General features: G+C 46.7%; 1 protein-coding gene across 2 annotated transcripts in view; it reads right to left on the bottom strand.

Moving 5' to 3' along the window:
* bcar1 (BCAR1 scaffold protein, Cas family member) overlaps window positions 1-23,392 on the bottom strand; it is an 87,762-nt gene that overhangs the window by 61,858 nt on the left and 2,512 nt on the right. Inside the window, exon 2 of one of the 2 annotated variants that reach the window (XM_075469274.1) lies at window positions 772-819. The exons of the other annotated variant lie outside the window; for it this stretch is intronic. Coding sequence (XP_075325389.1) covers window positions 772-819 — 48 coding nt within the window. The remainder of the gene's footprint in view (window positions 1-771; window positions 820-23,392) is intronic. 2 annotated transcript variants of the gene reach the window in all.

The raw sequence follows: 23,392 nt of genomic DNA, 5'->3' as shown, positions 1-23,392 counted from the left end.
CCAGCAGCTGGAAGCACTGCTGGAAGCATCACTGCTGCTGCAGCCGGATCCTTCCTGCCTCTGCAGCTCAGCCAATGTGTGCTCATGTGATTGCATTCGTAATAATTCATTTATATAATTCACATCATTATTGTTTCTGGTGTTCTGTGACACTCACTGACCATTTTTACATGTTTCCCAATAATGGAGTAGTTAACTGAAAGTTTTTAAGCTTAAAGTAGATTTACATCTATATATATATTTATCTGTGAACAAAGAAGACACCATAATTAAGTTGATAAAGTCCCAGAGACTAATCAAAGGAGGCACATATATTACTACACTTTTAAACAGCAACAATGCGCACATTAAGCTCATGCATTACACATCAGATCAATCAATCAACCAAAATATGCACCAAATGAGGCGATAAGTTATTTAATTACAGCAAAATATTGTTTTACCACAGCTCTGAAGTGGATTAAGTGGGATGGATGGATATTTTTTTTACCATTGTATGTAGTATTAGTCTGTGTACACTTTGTGAAAGAGGATGTTTGATAGTTTTTACATCTATCCAACCTAAAAAAAAAACAGATGCGACTGAAAATGTAAAAATGTGCAAAATCTCTCTAACAGCTCTTATTTCCCCATGAACCTACACTACAGATTTGAAGGGATCCTTCAACACTTAATCCACTTTGCTTCCTCTTGACATTTCTAATCACTTATTAGAAAAGCCTCTCACTGCAGACACAGGAGTCATGTTTACACTCCATGCTTGAGACCTACCTCAGCCTGTGGGGCCCCCTGCAGGCAGTCAAACATTTTACAGAGCACCTGGAGGACAAGGGGGGGACCACAGAAACCACAACACACACATGAGCTTAGGAAACAAGGAAACAGCTTTCACTTCAAATGGAAATGTTTTTATGCCAGAAAATATATGTATTCAGAAATGACCCAAATGAACAAATTCATTCCAGGTAAGATATCTGTCCCTCAAACACACATACAAACCAGCCTGAACTCCTAAGCTGTATATCATAACGTCTTTACTGTGTCCCTTATTGTACAGTTGTTGGCTGCAAGTTTTTATTTGCTTTAAATAGTCAGTCTTCACTGCGTTTTCTTTGCAGCAGGTGGACAGTATTATAGTCCTTTGCAGAGTCAATTACGAGAGGAACCAATGCAGGAACAAACAGTCTTCCATACATTCCCCAAAACACCCTGATCCTAACCATCAAAATAAATGTTCCTCCCACTGTTCATCCATTCATTTTCACATTTTCACACAGAACCAAACATGACAAACAGAACAGCCTCACTGCTCAGTGTTTCCCGCAGGAAATAAATTGCTTAGTCAAGGTGGTGAGTCGTTGGCCGGGGGGGGGGGTTTACTTGGAACGGGGGGGCTGTTAGCGCAATAACGAAGCTGTTTAAGACCTGTAACACTTTTTTATTTACATTATTAACTATTTACATTAACAACCAGTAGGTGTCGCAATTCAATGTTATCAATGCTGTCTGAGCCTGGCAAAGCATTATTACTTCGGTTTAAAAAAAAAATAAAAAAAAATTTTTTTGTTTGTTTTTGCGAACGTTGGCAAGGCGGCAGTGCGAGTGTGCTATGGCGGCCGCCTTGACTATAAAGGCGGTAGCATGGTTGCCGCATCTGTCACGGCGGTGTCGCACCGTGACGTCAAAATGACGTTTCAGGCCTGGCGCTTCCCTTGAAAAGACGGCGCAGCGCGTTGTCCTGCACCAGTCGATTTTTGTAACTTGGCGGCGCCGAGCACAACGAACCGGATGGACCGATGTGAGACCAGGCTCAGTGAGGAGGTGCGTTTGTACAGGCAGCTGTACGAAACTGCAGTGAAACAGCACAGGGAGCAGTGAGCACGTAAACTCCCCAAACTGGTGCACAGAGATGGGCAGAACTTTGGGGAAAGAGGGAGAGTTCTGTAAGAATGTGTGGAAGAAGCTACGGGACAGATACGTGAAGGCAAAGAAGAGGGCAGAGACTCTGTTGATGCCGGGGGCTTCAAACCTTCACCTCTTTTAACTGAATTAAAAAATTAAAATGATCCGAAAACTGCAGCAGTATCATTAATTACAGTATTCCTGCTCTTGACAGCGGCATTGTTTTCTTCTCCACTTTCGTGGTTGTAGAGTAGCGGTAACCTTCACGTAGCAGCGCCACCTCTGTGACGGAGAAAATTGCAACTACTGGCGCGCAACGACTTGCGCCACTATACAGGGTCCTATGGCGGGCACGAACTCTTGACGTCATCAACACCGCTCGCGCGAGCAGACGCGGCAACCATGCTAGAGCCTTAAAGGCTGATTCATACCCGGCGCAACCTCGCTCATACTAGCTGGTCGCAAATGGCGCAAACGGTCACGTGTCCCAAAATTCCGCCACGCCCCCCTTCGCAAGCTAGAAAATCCTCGCGCGGCGCAAAGTCGCGCACACAACATTTTTTCTGACTGCGCGCGCGCTCAAACGGAAACAGCTGACCAAGAAAAAGAAAAAATGAACACTGCAGAGACCGCAGTGACCGAGAGGGTGCGCCTCTACAAACATCTGTACGACACGTCTATGAAGTTACACTGGGACAACGTTTGACAAAGTTCGTCTTGTTGCAAAGGACGAACATTCCACCTTCTCTTCTGTTTTTGCCGCAGCCGCTTAGCTCTGAGATACATATACAGTTCTACACCCAGAGTAAATTCATTCCGCATCAGATGTGCCAGCCTCTGCTGACGTGACACCACAGGTGGCATTGTGTATGCTTTCTTCGTGTGCTTTTCAGCTTGTTTCCTCAACAGTGACGCTCGCTGGTCTGGAGAGAACTGCAAATGTGACGCATTCTCGGCGCAAACTGCGCTTATGAGCTGAAGGAACTGTGAAGGGGCTGGCGCTTTCGATGACGTCATTAATGGTTCTCGAGCCAGAACAGTTGCGCGTTTGCGCCGAGTATGAATCAGCCTTTAATGCGCTGCGGGAAACACTGCTGCTGTGGCTAAGCTGCAAAGCAACATGGCGGCTTTACAAACTTCCAAACTTCCAGTAAACAGCAAGCTGATCTCTGAGAATGAGTTTAGAAGTTTGAAGGAAAAATTCTGACTTCTTCCCCTTTGTGGCTCTGAATGTCAGCTGTGACGTGTGCTCCATTACTCATCTTAGTGTGTGGGACCAAAAAAGACTGTATTAAAGGAGGGACAGGCAGCCAAGCAGTCGATCACAGAGAGGTGAGCAGTTCAGACTGAAGTGGGACAAGGTCTTCCATCTCATGGGCTTCAAAATCTCATAGGAAAAAATATACAATCCCTGGCAAAAAAAAAGTTAATACTGCTCTGAGAGGATGTTCATTTAGCATTATTGTGTCAAATCAATCAGTTACATAAAATAAACAAAACTATTTCATTGAAATGCCGAACATTATCCAACTGCACTGATGAATGAACTAAATTTAAAACTGCAACAACACAAAGTTCTCTTTGTACATGAAATGTACAAGGGGTGGGGGAAATGGGACATTTCTTCTCTAAATGTCTTTAAAAAACAATGACTCATTTGGAAATAACATTAAAACTTAACTGAAAATGATGTATTCCACAAAAGTAGGTTCACTCCGACAGTAGCTTCAACAGGACACTGTCTACGCCTGCCACTCGTTTCAAAGACGCCGCGTTTCTCATTCGCATCGCGCATCTTTCAACGAGACATGCCTGTCAATCAGCTGGAGTGGCACCTGAGGTGTCCAATCAGGTTCCAGAGGTGGCCAGCGCATCTCCCGCCCCACTCTGCCTCTGATTATCCCATCAGTCTTCATGCCTAAAGTTAACCGGTGTAATCAGTGAAGGCACTGGCAGCGAGTATTGGCCGCATCAAGGGAGATTTAGTAGTGGGTATACGCAATGCTGACTGAAAAATAAGTAGGTATACGCCGTATACCCGCGTATACACCACTGGAAAAGTCTCAGATGCATCGCTACTCGGACGTGGACGTTTCTGAATCGATTCACAAACGTCCAAATTATGATTATTTTAATAAAATAATACAGACGGTTCTAAAATGCAGAATTAAGAAGCGCCATCTCCGGGACACTTTGGCAAAGCAAGGCAAGTTTATTTGTAAAGTGCTTCACAGATACATTCAAACTAGAAGACTAGTAGAAATAAAAAGAATGATTTAAATTTTAAACAAAAAAGAAAGAAATAAGAACAATAGATCAAATCAGTAGTTAAAATATGATTAAGTTTTGAAACTCAAGCTTCAGATTTGGAGCTTTATTCAAACGCAGCTGAAAATAGGTTTGTCTTCAACCTGGACTTAAACACACTGAGTGTTTCAGCTGATCTGAGGCTTTCTGGGAGTTTGTTCCAGACATGTGGAGCATACAAGCTGAATGCAGCTTCTCCATGTCTGGTTCTGACTCTGGGAACTGATAGAAGACCGGATCCAGCTGACCTGAGGGGTCTGGGAGGTTCATCCTGGGTCAGGAGGTCACTGATGTATTTTGGTCTATGGGGGGCGCATCAGGAGCGGACGCCGCACGGAGGAAAACAAACATGGCTGACCGCAGCTACCCACCTCGCCGTGAGATCCGAACAGCTCCTTCTCACTGAAAAGCAGACGTGTGGAAACATTTCGGCTTCTACAACGTCGGCGGCCGAAGCGAACTGGACAAGAGCCACATTATGATGACGTTTTCAAGGTGCAGTGCAGGGAAATATGATCCTCCGTGAGCACGTCTTTTATTTTCTATATGTGCTGCGGAGGCTCCGGGGCGCCGCAGCTGTGACGGAGCCGGTGGAAGCACAGTCATTGGTTAGGATTGAAACGGCGGGTGGGGGGTGGTCGGTGGCGTAGTGGGTACAGCAGGCACCCCATGTACAGAGTCCTCGCTGCAGCTGGCCCCGGTTCGAGTCCCGCATCGGACAGCCCTTTGCTGCATGTCATTCCCCCTCTCTCTGCTTCCTGTCTCTCTTCAACTGTCCTGTCCATTAAAGGCATAAAAGCCCCCGAAAAAATATAAGATAAAAAACAAAAAGAATTGAAACGTATCAGCGCTGTGGCATCTGCTGGGATTTAGGGGTTAACTCGATGCCACCCGACGTAACTTTCCAGTTTGTACGCATTTCCATTTGTTTGATAAAATATAAAGGAAATTAATTAAACAACATTACAAGTTATGAATGCTTATTCAGTGAGACAAAAATAAATGTTGTGAAAAAGTGCATCAATCTACATAAATTGCAGACCCATCAATAATCGTTTAATCATCAAATCGGAATGAATCGTGAGGTGCCCAAAGATTCCCACCCCTAAAATGTACAGACTGGGCAGGGCTTTACGAGCATTTTACAGCTTCTGTAAAGGAAGAGCAGCAAAAAATCATCATGATCACCTCCACAGCACAGCACGGAGAGTTCCAGGGCGTTCCAGTCTGAAGACATGTTTTCATTCAGCCTAAACACACTGACCTGCTGTCAGATCAAAGTTTTTACATCTTTTTCTCTTTAGGAAGAGAACGCTTCACATACCAGGAGACATGCCCGAAGTCCCTGCTTAAGGTGCTCCTCAAAGTCACATATACTTCCTTGGTAGGACAGGACCTTCCAAGTCATGTCTTAAGCCAGGAAAGAGTCCCTCCTTGCAATTGGAAGGCAGGGATCCCATTTCCCCTTACAGTTAACACACACTGACATGGCTGATAAATAGCTAGGAGTTGCTTATTTGCAGACATTTATACTGTCAGTTCCTACTTTGATGTCTTTTGATGGATCTCTTTACAATAAAAACAACTTTCCAATGACCAGAAAGACACTGAAAGACACTGAAAACATTTCAGTGAATATTGCACCAACTTGGATCCATCCCGCACCTGCACCAGCTCTGACATGTGCAAAGGATTGTGGGGGCTTTGACAGACATTTTATGAAACAGTGCCCTCAAAACGTTGTTGATAGGATCCTTTCTTGACTTTGAGAAGCATCTTGTAATCTTCTCACTGACCAGGACAAAAATGGAAAACAAACAAATTGGCAGCAGAGGCACTCCTTCCTTGATAGTTATGACTGTCGATTGATTGAATAATGACTATAATGTTTTATAAGACTGGCTTCCCATCTTCACCATGAGTTTAGTACATCCTTCATGGTGCGGCTATTGATTTGATTTGCATCATCTTCCCTGTAACTAATCAAATCTATGCCTTGTTTAGCTTTGGAATACATTACACAGCACATAATGAAAATGGAACGTTTTTCTGGTCCCTGACAACATTCCATGTTTCGATAGATTCTCGGCAGCATAGGATTTCTACTGGAACTTGGTGAAACAGAGAAGTTTGTTATCACTCCTTCAAACCTGTACGAACATTTCAAAGATGAAACAAATTAATTAGGGCTGGGCAAGTTAACTCGTTATTATCGCGTTAACACATTAATTATTTAACGTCGATAAATATTTTATCGCGCGTTAAGGTATGTTTTTTTGTTTGTTTTTGTTTTTAAATTATTTTTTTTTAATTTTAAATTTAAACATTTTGGGGGGCTTTTGTGCCTTTAATGGATAGGAAAGTTCAGAGAGACAGGAAGCAGGGGGCAGAGAGAGGGGGAACGACACGCAGCACAGGGCCGTCCGATGCGGGACTCGAACCGGGGACAGCTGCAGCGAGGACTATAGCCTCTTGTACATGGGGCGCCTGCTCAACCCACTATGCCACAAACCACCACTGTTTTATCATTTGTTTTATTTTGTAAAAGTCTGTTGCTGTCTGCTGGGAGAACATGGAGAAGGGTACGGAACTTTTACTCGGCCATTTTCATTTTAAAGTTCTTCCAGACGGCGGAGTCGACAGAACCAAAGTCATCTGTAAACACTGCCAAGCGTAGTAGTTCCAGTCTAAAATATCACTTAAAGGCAAAACACACAACTGATAGCAGCAAGTCATTCAAGGAAACAGACAGTGGAGCGAGGCTTCTACATAAAATCTACAGAAAGATGCTGATGTTAAAAGTGTTTTGCACAACAAATGTTATGGCACTTTCATTCATATGGCAGCACATTTAAAATAAAACTAAATGCTAAAAGCTGTACACTACTTTTGAATACATTTTTGGATTTTGCGTACAAATGCGATTAATCGTGATTAATCAGGGAAATCATGTGATTAATTAGATTAAACATTTTAATAGTTGCCCAGCCCTACAAATGAATGAAGATGCATCAAATGATGATGAGCTCTCACCTCTCCAGCCTCCTGGTTAAAACCGTCCCACAGCGGGCGCACGAGCTGAAAGGCTGGACTGTCACCAGCTGGCGTCTGTGCACACTGCCACATTCAGAGCAGAGGCTTGACAGGGTCCATCAGAGCTCGTTACACTTATACAGTCCATCAGACCAGATCCGACACAAACTTTTGCCTGTCATTGCTGCAGACGTGCACACGGATGGGTATCCATTGCAAATCTCAGGCTCTGGTGGTGGATATCTATCTCAAAATCAGCAGTTCAATCCTGAAACCACAATCCATCGACTGGACATTTTTTACATTCACTCATTCACTACAGTTTCCTGCAGTCTGTTGAATCCGTATAGCAGTTCTCTTCTTTAACAGTCTGTTTTGCACACTCTCAAACTTTCTTAGTCCCATTTTCTATTAACATAAAGCCAGGTTTATACATCATGGAGAACTGACTTCAGTAAATAGACAGATCCATTTACTTCTGCAAGGCAATAGAAAAAACAGTAGGACAGTTAATTCCCATGAAGTTCTCCAGAGGCCATACTGTCTTTTTATAGAATCTCAAAAGTAGAGTGGGCTAATTAGCCTTCAGTCCCAATATAGTGCAGCCTGACAGTCTGCCACATTCTGACCTCTCTGCAGCATACTGCAGGAATGCCACAAATCTATCAGACACAACAGAAGGCAAAACAACCAAATCTAACGTCTTGACATCAGCTTTAACATCTGTCGGATGTGACTGGTGAGTTTGAAAGCATGAAGCTGGAGAAGCCTGATCAGCAACAGGGAGCGACTGCTCTTTAAATCACACAGTATGCTGGTTGGAAGACAGAAACTCAGGCTCAGCAGCTCTGAACAGTTGGAGGGAAACACTTCAGTCATTTACTCTCATGTTGTCTGAATGTGCATGTAGCACATGTTCATATCGATAGTGTTGTTTTCATCAAGTGAAGGCCACTTCAGAACATTCTGGATCAATACAATCAGTATCCTCTATCGTCTGAAAGATCTACAGCAGTTGTGGCAGCAAACCAGCATTGGTCCAAAGTTAGCAGTTAGCATCTGACCTGAGCTGTGCAAGAGTAAATGTCAGGGTCAGGGAAATCATTAGAATTCCCGCTCTGGAAACAGGAATGTCTGCACTAAATGTCATGATATCTTGGTCCAAGTTAATGAGATTTTTGCTGTCCATCAGAATGACTGCCGTCAGGGATTTCTGCCTCGGTACGAGGTGAAGCACAGTGATCCAAGTGTGCACTAAGTGCACTGCAAGCAGGGACAAAGCACCCATACCGACGCTGCAACAGTTCAAGGAAAGTTGGCTTTGATCACAGAAGTCCTGATGGAGGATGAGCTCAATTCTAAACTGCACTCCTCCAGCAAGGTCAAGAATGTATCTGAGAGAAGTACAGAACCAACTGCGCACACACACACAGGCACACACACACACACAAACATACACACACACGCACAGAGTGCAGTTTGGCTTGGGTCCCACACATCCCCCCTCTGTCTGGCCAGAGGAATGCTCCGCTTCCTGTGTGTTGTGATCAGCGCACAGTGACTGCTTCCCACTGGGCCTCCGAGCAGATCCCGGCAGCTTGATAAGGAAGTTGTTTTCTCTGTTGGTCGATGTAACGGCTACTGAAACCACAACATTCACTTTCAAATCCACGATGCAATTTTAAGACCTTCTCACACAAGCTGTGAACACTTTCCCAATACCCATGAGGTGGAATGCAATGCAACTCTGTAGTGCTGCTTAAAGGTGAAACAAAAATAATGCTGCTTGAGCCACACAAATCAAAGCTTGGTTGACCTCTAACCTCCTCAAACTCAACAGCAGCAACACAGAGCTCATGGTGGTGGCCCCGGCACCCCTGCTGAAGAAGGTTGGTGATCTGGCCCTGGTCATAGATGGCTGTTCCACCTCTCCATCACCAGAGGAACGGAACCTGGGTGTCATCCTGGACTCCACCATTTCATTTCGCTCCCACATCAAGAGCATCACTAAATCTGCCTTTTTTCACCTCAGAAACATTTCAAGACTCCGGCCCTCACTATCTGACTCAGTAACAGAGACCCTCATCCACTCATTTATCTCCTCCCGCCTGGACTACTGCAGCGGTGTCCTGTCTGGGCTGCCCAGTAAGGCCCTTGACAGGTTGCAGTATGTTCAAAACTCAGCTGCCCGGGTGCTAACTCACACCAAGCCCTGGCAGCAAATCACCACCATCCTAAAGCAACTTCACAGGCTCCCAGTCAAAGCACGCGTCACCTATAAAATCCTTCTCTTGACCTACAAATCTCTCCACTCACTTGCACCTAAGCACATCTCTGATCTCCTTCACCCCTACTCCCAGTCACGGCTTCTGCACTCCTCAGACAACCTTGGGTACCCTGAAAGGCGCTATACAAGTCCAAGATATTATTACTTATGACCCCTACCAACTCATGGTTTCACATCAGTTTGAACAGAACCTGGGAGTTATGTAATGCTGAAATTATTCCGGGTTGTATTTCTTCTTGCGAGGCCAGTTTGTTTCTATAGCAACCAAAGATTCTGATGAAAATATCACGAGACAAATCTATTTTTCTTAGAGCGTCCAGGAATGTTTAGGGTATTTCTTCTTCTTGTAGGACTGTTAATGTGCCGGTGGAAATGAGGTAAAATAGTTTTGAGGTCCGTTTGGTTCTAAATGGCCAGCAAGGATAAAATGGCTGTGGTTTGTGATAGGAAGTCTATGTATAGGTGTGAAGATCACACACAATCTGTAGGAATGGAAAGAGCAGCCACACCTGTCAATTTGATGGCAAGGATAACATGGTCAACATGAGCAGACTTCCTCACAGCTTGATGGATGGACTGTGTGTCAGCATCTACGATGCTTGGTTCACTTCACTCAGCCCTTTGAACTTTAGTGTATTTTTCAGAGCGTTCAGTTCTGCAACATTTAATGAGGAAGACATCCTCCTTCCAACATGAAATAGTCACACATTCAGTTTATGCAACCCGACTGTAAAGGATGAGCTGCCATGTGAATATCTGACTCTCAGAAACATCACGTGTGCAGCTTGTTGGAAGAAACACTGATGTGTCAAAAATGTTAACATACATGTCAACACGTTAATATTCTTCCCAAAAAAAACTTCCTCTTAAAAAACACCACACTGTTTTTATTCTAAAGAAAAGTATTCACATCCAGGTTGAAAAAAAAAACTTTTTCTTTAGGATTTTCTTTTCTTGTAAACTTCACCTTTTACTCTCATCTTGTATACAGTCATGTATTTTCAATTAAAAGCAAAATCCAAGACAGTTATTCAATTAATCATCATTTGTTTGCAAAGACATACCACAATCCAAAGTAGTCTCCATGCACAATATCCCACACAGCTCAACAAATCCATGATGATGCATTTATCTTGGTCTACAACAGGAAGTTTAATATAATCAGAAAACAAAACAAACAAAAAAAATGCTGAGTGTGTGCACACATGGAGATAAAAACATTTATGCTGACAGAATGTATCATTCCATCATTATATCAGCAGACGTATACGCCCTCATTTCATTTTCTCTGCTCCTTCATCTACCCACTGCTGCACACATTAACAGCCAGTGTACACACACAGGACTGAATATGGCATGTGAAGCTGATGTGCAGTCAGCAGAAAATCTGTGCACAAACCTTGACTCAGCAGAAGCTCCAGTGGGGTCCTCTCCACTGAGCTCATGCTCTTTGCAGATGTTCAAAACAAAGCTTTTGGTCACAGAGATTTTTCAAATTTATGCAAGATGTGCACAGAAAACCAGAGGACAAAAATCTAAATAATCTGTTATACCTCTGATGTATGACTTTTACGGTTAAAAGAAAACCCAACCAAGACTTCCAAGCAACCCTAAAAAAGGGTGTGAACCTTAAAACTATGCTTTTGACTTATTTTTTTAGGGGACCAAGCTTCAATAAGTCTGTTTGATACCTTAACAGATGAATTTGCTCTCATTTTTTCATTAAAGATGAACAGATGTGCAGTCCTTCAAAAGAAAAAAAAAACCCTGCATACACTCTGGTGATAAAGCTATGTGTTGACTGAATACTGACCGTTTGAATGTTGCAGGATGGTCTGACAACAAGCCATTTCACAACAAAAAAGACAGTATCTAAAATTATAAGGAGAGAGGAAGCCCAGATGAAAAGCTCCAGCTGCACAAGACAAACTTCATTCATCACAGCAGCACCTCCAGCATCCCGAACACAGGATTCAGCAGCTCCACCATCGCCTTCACCACAGGCCTCACCACAGGCCTGGGACCCACCTGCTGCATCTACACCCTCCAGAGATGTTTCACCATCGTTCTCTTCTCCACCGTCACCCAGGAGATTTCCTGATCACCTTGAAAGCTTGGTGAAAACAGGGATTAAAATGGTTCCTCTCACGCCAAACATGGCAAGATGAAGAATTCTATCCTCAAAGAAGCATCGAGCCCCTCTCTCTCCTCAGCCTACTCCATCGACCAAAGCCCCCCCAGCTCGGCCCCCACCACCTTTACCCACGGCTGTTATTTCCAACAGCGTCAATGCTGTTGTCTAGGATGCTAAGGGGTCCAGGAATGGAGTGAAGACAGGGACAATCAGACTGTCCAATCAGAGGAACCTTATCCATATCCCTTGCAAGAACACAGCGTCCAGTTCAACTCTAACTCGAGACAATATACCCACCCACAAATGACATTCAAAATGGAGATAAAACAATCTTCCATACTTTATATCACCATTTACAAACCACCACAGAATTGTTTTATTGATGATTTTACTGAATTACTTTCAATTGTGTGCACTGCTTTTGACTGTTTAGTCATAACAGGGGACTTGAATGTGCACGTAGCCCATAACAAGCAGCTAGAGAACTCACTGCTGTCCTTGAAATGTTTGGTCTAACTCAACATGTGACTGAGCCCACCCACAGCAGAGGGCACACTCTAGATGTGCTCATTTCAAAGGGTGCCATTATCTCAAATGTGGATGTCGTCGATGTTGCTTTATCTGATCATTTTTGTGTTTTCTTCGACCTATCTGTCACACCCAAAGCAGCAGCTGGGTCTGCAGTTGTTCGGGGAAGACTCATAAATGACAGAACAGGGACACGGTTTATGCAAATGATTAAGTTCTTGATGCCACTGTACTGAACAACTACCGGCCCATATCAAACCTGCCATTCTGAGGCAAAGTCCTAGAAAAAGTCGTCCCAGCTGCCCGCATCCCAGCTGCCCGCGTCCCAGCTGCCTGCGCAGCAGCTGCCCGCGTCCCAGCTGCCCGCGTCCCAGCTGCCTGCACAGCAGCTGCTGAGTCCCAGCTGCCCGCGTCCCAGCTGCTGAGTCCCAGCTGCCCGCGTCCCAGCTGCTGAGTCCCAGCTGCCCGCGTCCCAGCTACTGAGTCCCAGCTGCTGAGTCCCAGCTGTCCGCGTCCCAGCGGCCCGCGTCCCAGCTGCCCGCGTCCCAGCTGCCCGCGTCCCAGCTGCTGAGTCCCAGCTGCTGAGTCCCAGCTGCCCGCATCCCAGCTGCCCGCGTCCCAGCTGCCCGCGTCCCAGCTGCTCGAGTCCCAGCTGCTGAGTCCCAGCTGCCCGCATCCCAGCTGCCCGCGTCCCAGCTGCCCGCGTCCCAGCTGCTCGCATCCCAGCTGCCCGCGTCCCAGCTGCTCGAGTCCCAGCTGCTGAGTCCCAGCGGCCCGCGTCCCAGCGGCCCGCGTCCCAGCGGCCCAGCTGCTGAGTCCCAGCGGCCCGCGTCCCAGCGGCCCGTGTCCCAGCGGCCCGTGTCCCAGCTGCCCGCGTCCCAGCTGCCCGCGTCCCAGCTGCCCGCGTCCCAGCTGCCCGAGTCCCAGCTGCCCGCGTCCCAGCTACTGAGTCCCAGCTGCTGAGTCCCAGCGGCCCGTGTCCAAGCTGCTGAGTCCCAGCTGCCCGCGTCCCAGCTACTGAGTCCCAGCTGCTGAGTCCCAGCGGCCCGTGTCCCAGCTGCTGAGTCCCAGCTGCCCACGGCCCAGCGGCCCGCGTCCCAGCTGCCCGCGTCCCAGCTGCTGAGTCCCAGCTGCCCGCGTCCCAGCTGCTGAGTCCCAGCTGCCCGCGTCCCAGCTACTGAGTCCCAGCTACTGAGTCCCAGCTGCTGAGTCCCAGCTGCCCGCGTCCCAGCTGCTGAGTCCCAGCTGCCCGTGTCCCAGCTGCTGAGTCCCAGCTGCTCGCGTCCCAGCTGCTGAGTCCCAGCTGCCCGCGTCCCAGCTGGCTGAGTCCCAGCTGCCCACGTCCCAGCTGCCTGCGTCCCAGCTGCCCGCTTCCCAGCTGCTGAGTCCCAGCTGCTGAGTCCCAGCTGCCTGCGCAGCAGCTGCCCGCGTCCGAGCTGCTGAGTCCCAGCTGCCCGCGTCCCAGCTGCCCGCGTCCCAGCTACTGAGTCCCAGCTGCTGAGTCCCAGCGGCCCGCGTCCCAGCGGCCCGCGTCCCAGCTCCTGAGTCCCAGCTGCTCGCGTCCCAGCTGCTGAGTCCCAGCTGCCCGCGTCCCAGCTGGCTGAGTCCCAGCTGCCCGCGTCCCAGCTGCCTACGTCCCAGCTGCCTGCGCAGCAGCTGCCCGCGTCCCAGCTGGGAAGCGTCCCAGCTGCTGAGTCCCAGCTGCCCGCGTCCCAGCTGCTGAGTCCCAGCTGCCCGCTTCCCAGCTGCCCGCTTCCCAGCTGCCCGCGTCCCAGCTGCTGAGTCCCAGCTGCCCGCTTCCCAGCTGCCTGCGCAGCAGCTGCCCGCGTCCCAGCTGCTGAGTCCCAGCTGCCTGCGCAGCAGCTGCCCGCGTCCCAGCTGCCCGTGTCCCAGCTGCTGAGTCCCAGCTGCTCGCGTCCCAGCTGCTGAGTCCCAGCTGCCCGCGTCCCAGCTGGCTGCGTCCCAGCTGCCCACGTCCCAGCTGCCTGCGTCCCAGCTGCTGAGTCCCAGCTGCTGAGTCCCAGCTGCCTGCGCAGCAGCTGCCCGCGTCCCAGCTGCTGAGTCCCAGCTGCTGAGTCCCAGCGGCCCGCGTCCCAGCGGCCCGCGTCCCAGCTGCTGAGTCCCAGCTGCTCGCGTCCCAGCTGCTGAGTCCCAGCTGCCCGCGTCCCAGCTGGCTGAGTCCCAGCTGCCCGCGTCCCAGCTGCCTGCGTCCCAGCTGCCCGCTTCCCAGCTGCCTGCGCAGCAGCTGCCCGCGTCCCAGCTGCCCGCGTCCCAGCTGGCTGAGTCCCAGCTGCCCGCGTCCCAGCTGCTGAGTCCCAGCTGGGAAGCGTCCCAGCTGCTGAGTCCCAGCTGCCCGCTTCCCAGCTGCCCGCGTCCCAGCTGCTGAGTCCCAGCTGCCCGCTTCCCAGCTGCCCGCGTCCCAGCTGCTGAGTCCCAGCTGCCCGCTTCCCAGCTGCCTGCGCAGCAGCTGCCCGCGTCCCAGCTGCTGAGTCCCAGCTGCCCGCGCAGCAGCTGCCCGCGTCCCAGCTGCCCGCGTCCCAGCTGCTGAGTCCCAGCGGCCCGCGTCCCAGCGGCCCGCGTCCCAGCGGCCCGCGTCCCAGCTGCCTGCGTCCCAGCGTCCCAGCTGCCTGCGCAGCAGCTGCCTGTGTCCCAGCTGCTTTCCCCCAGGTGCTGTTATAGTTCCCAGTAAGTGCATGCAGCTTGTTGGGAAACTTTGTGTTCCAGCTGAGTAGTGCATAAACTAGAGAAATTTGACCATATATATCCATGTACAAATCTATTATGCGGCCCTGCTTCAGATTCATGGTACTTCAGCTCCATAACACATGATTGTAGCTCCAATTTTCTACTAAACTGCAGAACAATCAGCAACCAATTCATTGAGAGAGAGAGCGAGAGGGGAAAATGAACCATTATTGTATACATGATCAGTTAAGCAAAAAAACAACACGTCACGCACCTGTCGTCGGTTTGCCAAATGTCAAATGTGGTGATAGTTTATTGGGCCTAATCAGGACTATCCAGGAGCCTAAAATTATTTTAAAATCATAAAAAAATTCCATGGTATATAAGGAATCGATCTGCTATTTCAGTTTTGTGCAAAAAAAAAAAAAAAAAAATCACCTTTCTGTAGGCCTTTAATAATGTAAAATCAAGACATCTGGGCATAGGAATTGATGTAACACACGCATGAGCGACCGTTTGTTTCAAACATGATATCACATTCACAGTTACTGAGACGAAAGAATCATGAAATAGAATCAGTCATCCAGGGCATGGTAATCCTAAGAGCTTGAATGAAGGCACCTGGACTTCTATTTCCTGGTTCTTGAAGGTGTTCTTTTAGACCTGAAGAACCTTTCAGAGGAGAGGTGAAACATCTTCAAGAGCCAAGAGACAGAAGCTCTTAGGATGAGCTGAAAAAGTTTGAACCGTCACTAACACTTAAAGCCCTTTCACACATACTCTGCTTTTCATCTGTATGAATTATATGAAATACCCATGGGAAAGTTGAACTCCAGGAGGACTTCCTTCTCTTAACAGCAGTGATGTGTGGAGATTCCTCACCTGTGCTGTTAAAGTGGCGCCCCTATGACAGTTGAAAGGTGACATGTTGAGCTGCCTCCATCCACAACCACTGCACACTAATATGAATCGCTGTGGGGACATGACACTTTGCTGAGAGGAGACTGGGACGCTTTCCCAAACTGCAGATGTTGCCTACACACTGTGGCTCTTTCACAGGCACGTCTGAAGGCTGAAGAACATCTAAAGAAACTTGACCAATGTGTGAATGACTGACTGCCAACGGACTGATGGAATCTCTGAAGCTTTTTTAAACAACAGCAGGTCCGGCTTTGGACCTCTCTTCAGTAGGGAAGGACATCCCTGAGGTAAATTTAGAATTGGATAGAAGCAATATTTGTGAAATTTAATGAGATTTTTGCTGTAAAAGAAACCACAAAATGTGGAAAACAGGTTTTAAATGTGTGAGTAATATCTGTTTAGAAATTATTTAGTTTTGCAATGACATTCTGAATTTTAAATCCCAATGTGGTTTAATGTGTTTCAGACCAGAAACCACTGCCAGCCTCGCCATTGAGAAGAGGTCGAGGGTTTGCAAACCAATCTGCTGCATGTGTGTGCATCTATGGAATGTCAGCTGCAGTTCAAGTATATCGTGCTTAAAAGCCTGCATAACAAATTTCATGCACAAATACTTTTTCGTATATCTGCAGTGTAGCATAGTGCTCTTTAGTGCAACCGTGACCTTGCTTTTCCACAAAGGCCAGGAGGAAAATCCCAGTGGGTTTCCTCTATAACAGATTCTTTTTCTCTGCTTTTTCATGAGCTGGCACAGAAGTTTGATCAAGTGACAATAGCTTATCAAAAATATACCCATGTCTGACTGTATGTTGGTAGATAACTAATAACAGCAGCAGTACAGTACAGTCATTTACCAAAGTCTAATTTACTGAAGGGACTCTGAAGAGATAAATGGACAATCAAGTAGACGAGAGAGACTCGTGGAGGTGAGATGAAGAGCTGCAGGGAGGAGGAGGGAGCACCACAGGTCACACACATCGTTTGTTTTGTTCATATCACCTCACTACATATCAGAGATGAAATCAGGATAGAATCTACAAAACAATTACAGATTGTATTTGTTTAATTTTCCACAATTACAGAGCGAGTGATGCATTCATTCCACTGATTACAATGAGCCTCAGTTCATCGCAATCACTGCGGAGGTTTGTCCGCAAGAAGGACCCAGTGGAGACACACACACATGGCGCATTGACGGAACAGTCAATATTAATAAACACAAAATGGCTGTTCTGTGCCTGCAGGGTTTTTCAGTCCTTTTTGGTCGATACCACTTCAATGCAAGTGATCGGACCGTTTAGAACCGTTTCAAACTCCGGTGTTGAGCTGAAGACATCTCTGCAGAGGCACACGTGAGGCTGATCATTCTCTAAACTCCGGTTTTTAATGTTGGAATGATAATGCTGCTGGAACGGCACCAACACAGCATCTCTCAGTCCTTTCAACTCAGATTTACACTGACTTCTCTTTGTGTCAGACTACAGATGCACCGACTGCAGCTTTCTGCAAAGATCCGACCCGCCGATTTTTGCCGATTCCAAATTTCCTTTTAAGAATTGTAACAAACAGCTTTAAAAGCAGGCTTTTTTTTCTTTTTTTACTAAACTTTTAGTCTTAATCACCTTCGCTTTCTTTCACTAAAACCTAAAAACTTAGGTTACTGAGCAGAGTAGTTATGCAAATAAAAATCTACTGAAAGTGATTCTCAGCATATCTCCCGAATACAACGGGCAGCAGTGTTCAAAATAATGAACCCAATTCCAAAAACAGTTTGGAAGCTGCATAAAAGGTTGAAAAGAAATCGCTTACCTTTGAATGTCAAACTATTATTCACAATAGAACATTTCAAACGTTGAAAGTGAGAGTGTTTCATGAAAAATATGATCCCATCTTGAATCTGAGTGTTTGCTTCAGGTCACTGCTTCTAACCAGAACTGCGCACATGGTAAATTAAAACTTGATAATCATATGGTTTTAAACTATGAAACTATAAAATAACAACTGAAGACAGCTGGACTGCTGTTACAATGGCAGCTGGTGCTGATGGAGAAAAGCCACTCTCTTCAGGAGGCTCTTTCGCTTCCTCTGACATTATTTCTGAACACCTTTTAAATATTAAAATTCATAGCTTGGGCTCCGTCACACTCAGTGAAGACAAGCCTGCTGCTCAGCCTCACTGTAAGGATGGAAATCTTTAGCAATAAATCAGACGATAGATGCTTTAATGACCTTCGACCTGAGATGTGTCTAAGCTGTGGTGTGAAAAACTTTCGAGTTGTGTCGGCTGTATTAGCATCCATGAATGCCAGCTTATAGTGCAAATGATTCCACCTAAGGGAATAAAATAAATGTAGGACAAGACATAAGTGGTTTTTCCCCTTGTGCAAACAGAATGGTCCAGAGTGATTACCGACATTTGTGTTCCACATGTCACCACTCAAAATGTGTCGAGAACATGTGTGAAAGTGACTATAGTGAATGAGACGTCGCTTTGGTAATTAGCACCTGTACTGATAAGATAATTAGCAATGTGCTTGATTTTCTACACAATTTGTTCAGCTGTGTGGTTGGTAAGCATGCCAGTCTGGCAAAAGCTGGGAAAAATATTCAACTCTAACCTCCTGGCATTACTAACAACAGATGCGTGTCAGGATGATGTGCAACAATCTCAATCATAGGTTTCATCAGCCCCATTCATGAACCAGCCCACTTTATTCAAGTGGACTATTAGTCAGATTGTTAAACAGCTAAAAAGTCAAACTGATCATCTCTGTTTTAACATAATAAAAGCAGAAATAACACCTATGTTGCACCAAAGCAGAATCATTCTGAGACATGAGCTTATCATATGGGGGGGGGGGCTCTGATGATCTCACTTCATCAAAGTGCATCTAATCCAAGTTTTATCATTTTAGTCATGTCCACCTGTTTGTGCAACACAACACTCACTAAAACACACATGGCTGACACACTATTCAGAGCCTCCCGTTGCCCCTAGCAACCCCCTGCAGAGAATGTAGTGATGTGAGAGAAACTGACATGTAGGGTGCAGTGTGTTTGTGTGTGTTCAGATGGGAGAAGGTGTGGCTTCTATCCAACAGCAGTGATGATTATTAAATGAAGATGGCGACACGTACATGTACACATACATGCACACATACATGTGCACATACGTACGCAGGTAGCACTGCAGCGGCCAATCAGCCAAGCAGTCCCTGTTCAAAGCATCAGGAAAGCCCAACACGTGTGTGTGAGGACAGAGTCAAATGGAATGGACATGGACAGCACAGCCACCATCAGCTGGCATGAGTGAACACAGCAGGTGGGACTCTTCACTGCCCTCCCAGATCGATCACATTAGGATTCACCTGTTATCGATGCGTGGTCATGACTGCAGAAGCAATCAGATCAATCTAAACCAACTGTCTTCGTTGTATAACCGATATGAGTCAGTCACCATGAAAAACCACATGCTAAACTACTTTTACTCACCACAATATTGTGTTTTTATGTGTCAAAAGACATATCGTGAGCAAAATCCATTATCACTGCGAAGACTTCTGATTTAAATCTGCACAGACAGACAGACAGAGGAGGTAAACCACCGCTAACCATGTTAGCTGGCTGAGGGGAGGTTGGTAAAGACTGAGTGGACATCAGCAGCACACGGTGAAAAGCTTGCTTGTTCCCAGTCGAGCAGAGGCCTTCAGTGGAAGCCATGACCTTCAGTGGAAGCCATCAGGAGCGTTTGGGCTTGACAAGTTTATGAAACGAGCAAACCCAGGGGCTGGAAGAGTGAACACAGCAGCGAGAAGTTGGAGCACGCTTTAAGGCAGCGAGAAGGTTGGCTGGGCCCAGACTTCACTTCAAAATCCAGAGAATTCCATACTTCTACGCACAAAATATAAATATGTGTCCATAAATGATGGAATTAGAGGCACAAACTGTGTATTCATAGTGCAGACACGACCACAGAGGAAGCTAAGACAAGACACACACAGAACCACAGCCTCAGAGGATTGCTGATTTAATCAAGAAAAGATTCTTTAAAGGAGTTCAATCTGACAGCAACTTCATGAGAGTCGGAATTTCAGCATGTATGATAACCAGTTAGAGATTCATAAGGCCAACCTGCTAACGTACAGGCTTACGTCAGAGCTTCAGATGCCTCCTACACAACATGTGAGGAAAGAACACACACACACTCTTTTTTCTCCTGTGCGATCTTGTTCAGGTGAACCTGTACCAAACACACACTCACTGTTTCACAGCTGATGTACATCATTCTGGGTGTGTGTGTGTGTGTGTGTGTGTGTGTGTGTGTGAGTGTGTGTGTGTGTGTGTGTGAGAGAGGGGGTGACACTGATTAGGTGAGAGATAACAGCAAATGCTGCTGTGGAAGTTAGGAGCTGATTGGCTGATACAACAAGTGTGATGTCACCAGCAATAAATCCAGAGCACTTGGACAGGACACAGCCTTCTTTCCCTGTGTTGCAGACACATCCAGAGAATGTTCACATGGTTCCACATACAGTCATGTGAATGTGGTGTGTGGAATGAAGGTGATTACTGTGATCTTCTCTTCTGTAATGTACACATTCCAACACTACGGATGATAGCGAGTCGAAATCGAAATATGCTTTACTAACGCCAGTATGTGTTTTTCTCAAAAGATTACCAGCCTGACATGATGAAACCATCGCTATGGAGGTATAAAGGCCTCAGTATGCTTCTCCGTCGCTATCCCTCAAGCCGTCTCCGTAGTCCGTCCTTTCGAAGTTCTCCGTCAGGCTGTCGGATACGCAAGGCAGTTCACCTCCCGATCAGTAGGCGTCGCTACGTTAGACGACCCAATCTCGCAACGTCTATGGTGAAAGTCGTTGACTGATTGTTCACCTTCCGGCTCCGTTCCACTCCTCACAGTGAACGATGGCGACCGAGAGAGAAAAGCCCTATTCGGACGGGACTAGTTTAATGGGGGGACCTGGGGTAAAGTAATAATAACCGGGAAATCTAGTCCCGTCCGAACGCGCCATGTCAGTAAAGATAGCGGAGTATGTCGGTAAACTTTGCCGAGAATTCTACCTCCTGTGAAACGGTCCGGAGTATCTACCATAGGTAATACTAATCCCGTGCGAATGCGACCTTCGGTAATAAGTACGGAATATGTCGTCACATCCTTTTAAAGAGAGAAACAATTAGGTGTGTCTGTTTGCAAACATGGAGGTTCTGGATGAAGCGCTGCTTGCAAGCACCTGCTTCGACCTAGTCGGCACCATGTCTGTTTACAGATGGGGTTTACGGAAGTGAAATGAAGACGTGCATGGCATCCAGGATGTGACGGTTGTGCGTAACCAACAACTCCTCCCATGTTAGATGAATAGTACAGGGATTTCTTGTCCCGTCCGAATTGGTCATTTCTTCTCCCTGGCGTCGTCTGGTTAACCAACATTACCATACGTCCCCCCATTGAACTAGTCCCGTCCGAATAGGGCTAAAGACTGTTGTTGGAGTTGGAGCTTATTGATATTGAAATGCAAATAATTTTGACCAAATGTTGACCGGCACACAGTAAACTCTTTCAAAAATGGCGGTGTTGTTGTTCTGAGAGGAAGGAGCTAAACCGGAAAAGTGATTCCGGAAAGGATGTTGTAAAATTAGCCGACCAATCACAACCCTTGCGGTCTACGTTGCCTCGACGGATAGATAGAAATTTTGGCCGACGCACGCAAGCGACGGAGAGCGTCTCCGGGAGGGTCTCCGTTGACGGAGAGGGCTCTGCGTAGGCGACCATAAATCAGCCTAAACTCTTCCTCGATTGCGATATGAAACATGGTCGATATACTTTGATAGATTACATTCGTCCATCTTTTGACAGACAATACGAATAGCCAATGACAACGAGAGTTGCGCCGCGCTGAACCAATCACGTGGCTGGAATAGAGCCATGCCAGCAGCCAGGGGCGATTTTAGGATCTGGTCTTTAGGGGTGCCCAGCCCCCAGTGCTCACAGAGGCACATTATTTCTCACTAATTGAGGCGAACTAGTACATTTATAAATTTTGGAGCCGTATTAGTTTTGCTTTGAGTAGTGTTTTCCCCTACAACAGGGGTTCTCAACCTTTTGCAAGCGGGGCCCCCCCTAAGATGGTTCATTGCAGTTGGGGCCCCCCCTCCTCCCGACACCACCCCTCCCCCTTCACGGCCCCACCCCCACGACACGTTGCGTTACGTTACGTTACGTTACGTTACGTTACGTGACGTCGCAGGCTCAAAATACTACCCCCTGGTAAATTTGAAATGAAACTAGTCAAACAATAGTCCAACTTCTTGCATTTTCGAGGAGGGAATTTTCGTGATTTTTTTCTTTTTTCGATTTTTTTTTCCCGATTTTTTTTTTTCCCGATTTTTTATTTTATTTTATTTTTTTTCCTCATCCTGTAGTCTACTCGCGCCCCCCCGGGAGAGTGTCCGCGCCCCCCCAGGGGGGCGGGCCCCACCAGTTGAGAACCACTGCCCTACAACATTCAATTTTGACCTCTTCATTTCAAAAGACTGTGGCTTGACAGGGATAACAGAGAGCCTGAGACAAATATTGAAGATAACTCAACATTTATTTTTAAAGAGTTTTAAAGAGTTATTCATTTAGAAAATAAATAAAATGGTCACTAAAATAATGCATCCTTGAGCAAAAAAAAAGTGTTTTTGCATAATATAATATTTTAAAAATGTGCTGAGCCAGGGGGTGCTGAGCTATCTCACGGTGGTGCCTTGGCACCACTAAAAATACCCTAGCCTCGCCCCTGCCAGCAGCTATCCGTGGCGTGTGTTTGTGCTGCTGCAGCCGTATAAGAACAGAAAACGAGTGCTCCCTCGGTAGAAACGGCGGAGGACGCAGCCCAAGGCGTAAGGGATGACATTGTTGATAAGAAGGGCCCGAAAAGTTCGGTGGTGTGGAGGTATTTTGGTTTTTTTAAGTCCGACATGAAACAGAGTAGCGTGTTCACTGTGGTGATGGGATACTCGATTCCTTTTACTGACTTGAGTTTGTATGAGTCACTCACTAAAGTGAATCGGGTTTTCGAGTCACTTGAATCAGTCACCCAGAGTGTGCTCCACAGAATGTACAAACAAGTTTCAAACCACTCCAGTCCCCAAATCATTGTTAAAAAGGATAAAATAAATCAAGAAGTCTCCAAGGCAAAACATTTGACTGAATCGTGAGTCCTGAATCATGAGTTCTGAATCGCAAGTCCTGAATTATGAGTCCTGAATCGCGAGTCCTGAATTGTGAGTCCTGAATCATGAGTCCTGAATTGTGAGTCCTGAAAGGTGAGTCCTGAATCGCAAGTCCTGAATTATGAGTCCTGAATAACGAGTCCTGAATTATGAGTCCTGAATTGTGAGTCCTGAATCGCAAGTCCTGAATCGTGCAGAGCAGCGAGTTGGCGAGTGTCTCGGGTAAGGGAGGGGCTCTACGAGCTGGGAGCTGGAGCAGAGCCGTCGCTTCAGCCACCGAGCTAATACAGAAATTAGCTTGATACGTTTAGCTGGCAGTAGCAGCAGTGAGTCAGTAAACAAGTTAATGGAGACAA

This window comes from Odontesthes bonariensis, chromosome 7, assembly GCF_027942865.1.
Source record: "Odontesthes bonariensis isolate fOdoBon6 chromosome 7, fOdoBon6.hap1, whole genome shotgun sequence".
Classification (NCBI taxonomy): Eukaryota; Metazoa; Chordata; class Actinopteri; order Atheriniformes; family Atherinopsidae; genus Odontesthes; species Odontesthes bonariensis.
This window is presented reverse-complemented; position numbering and strand designations above follow the sequence as displayed.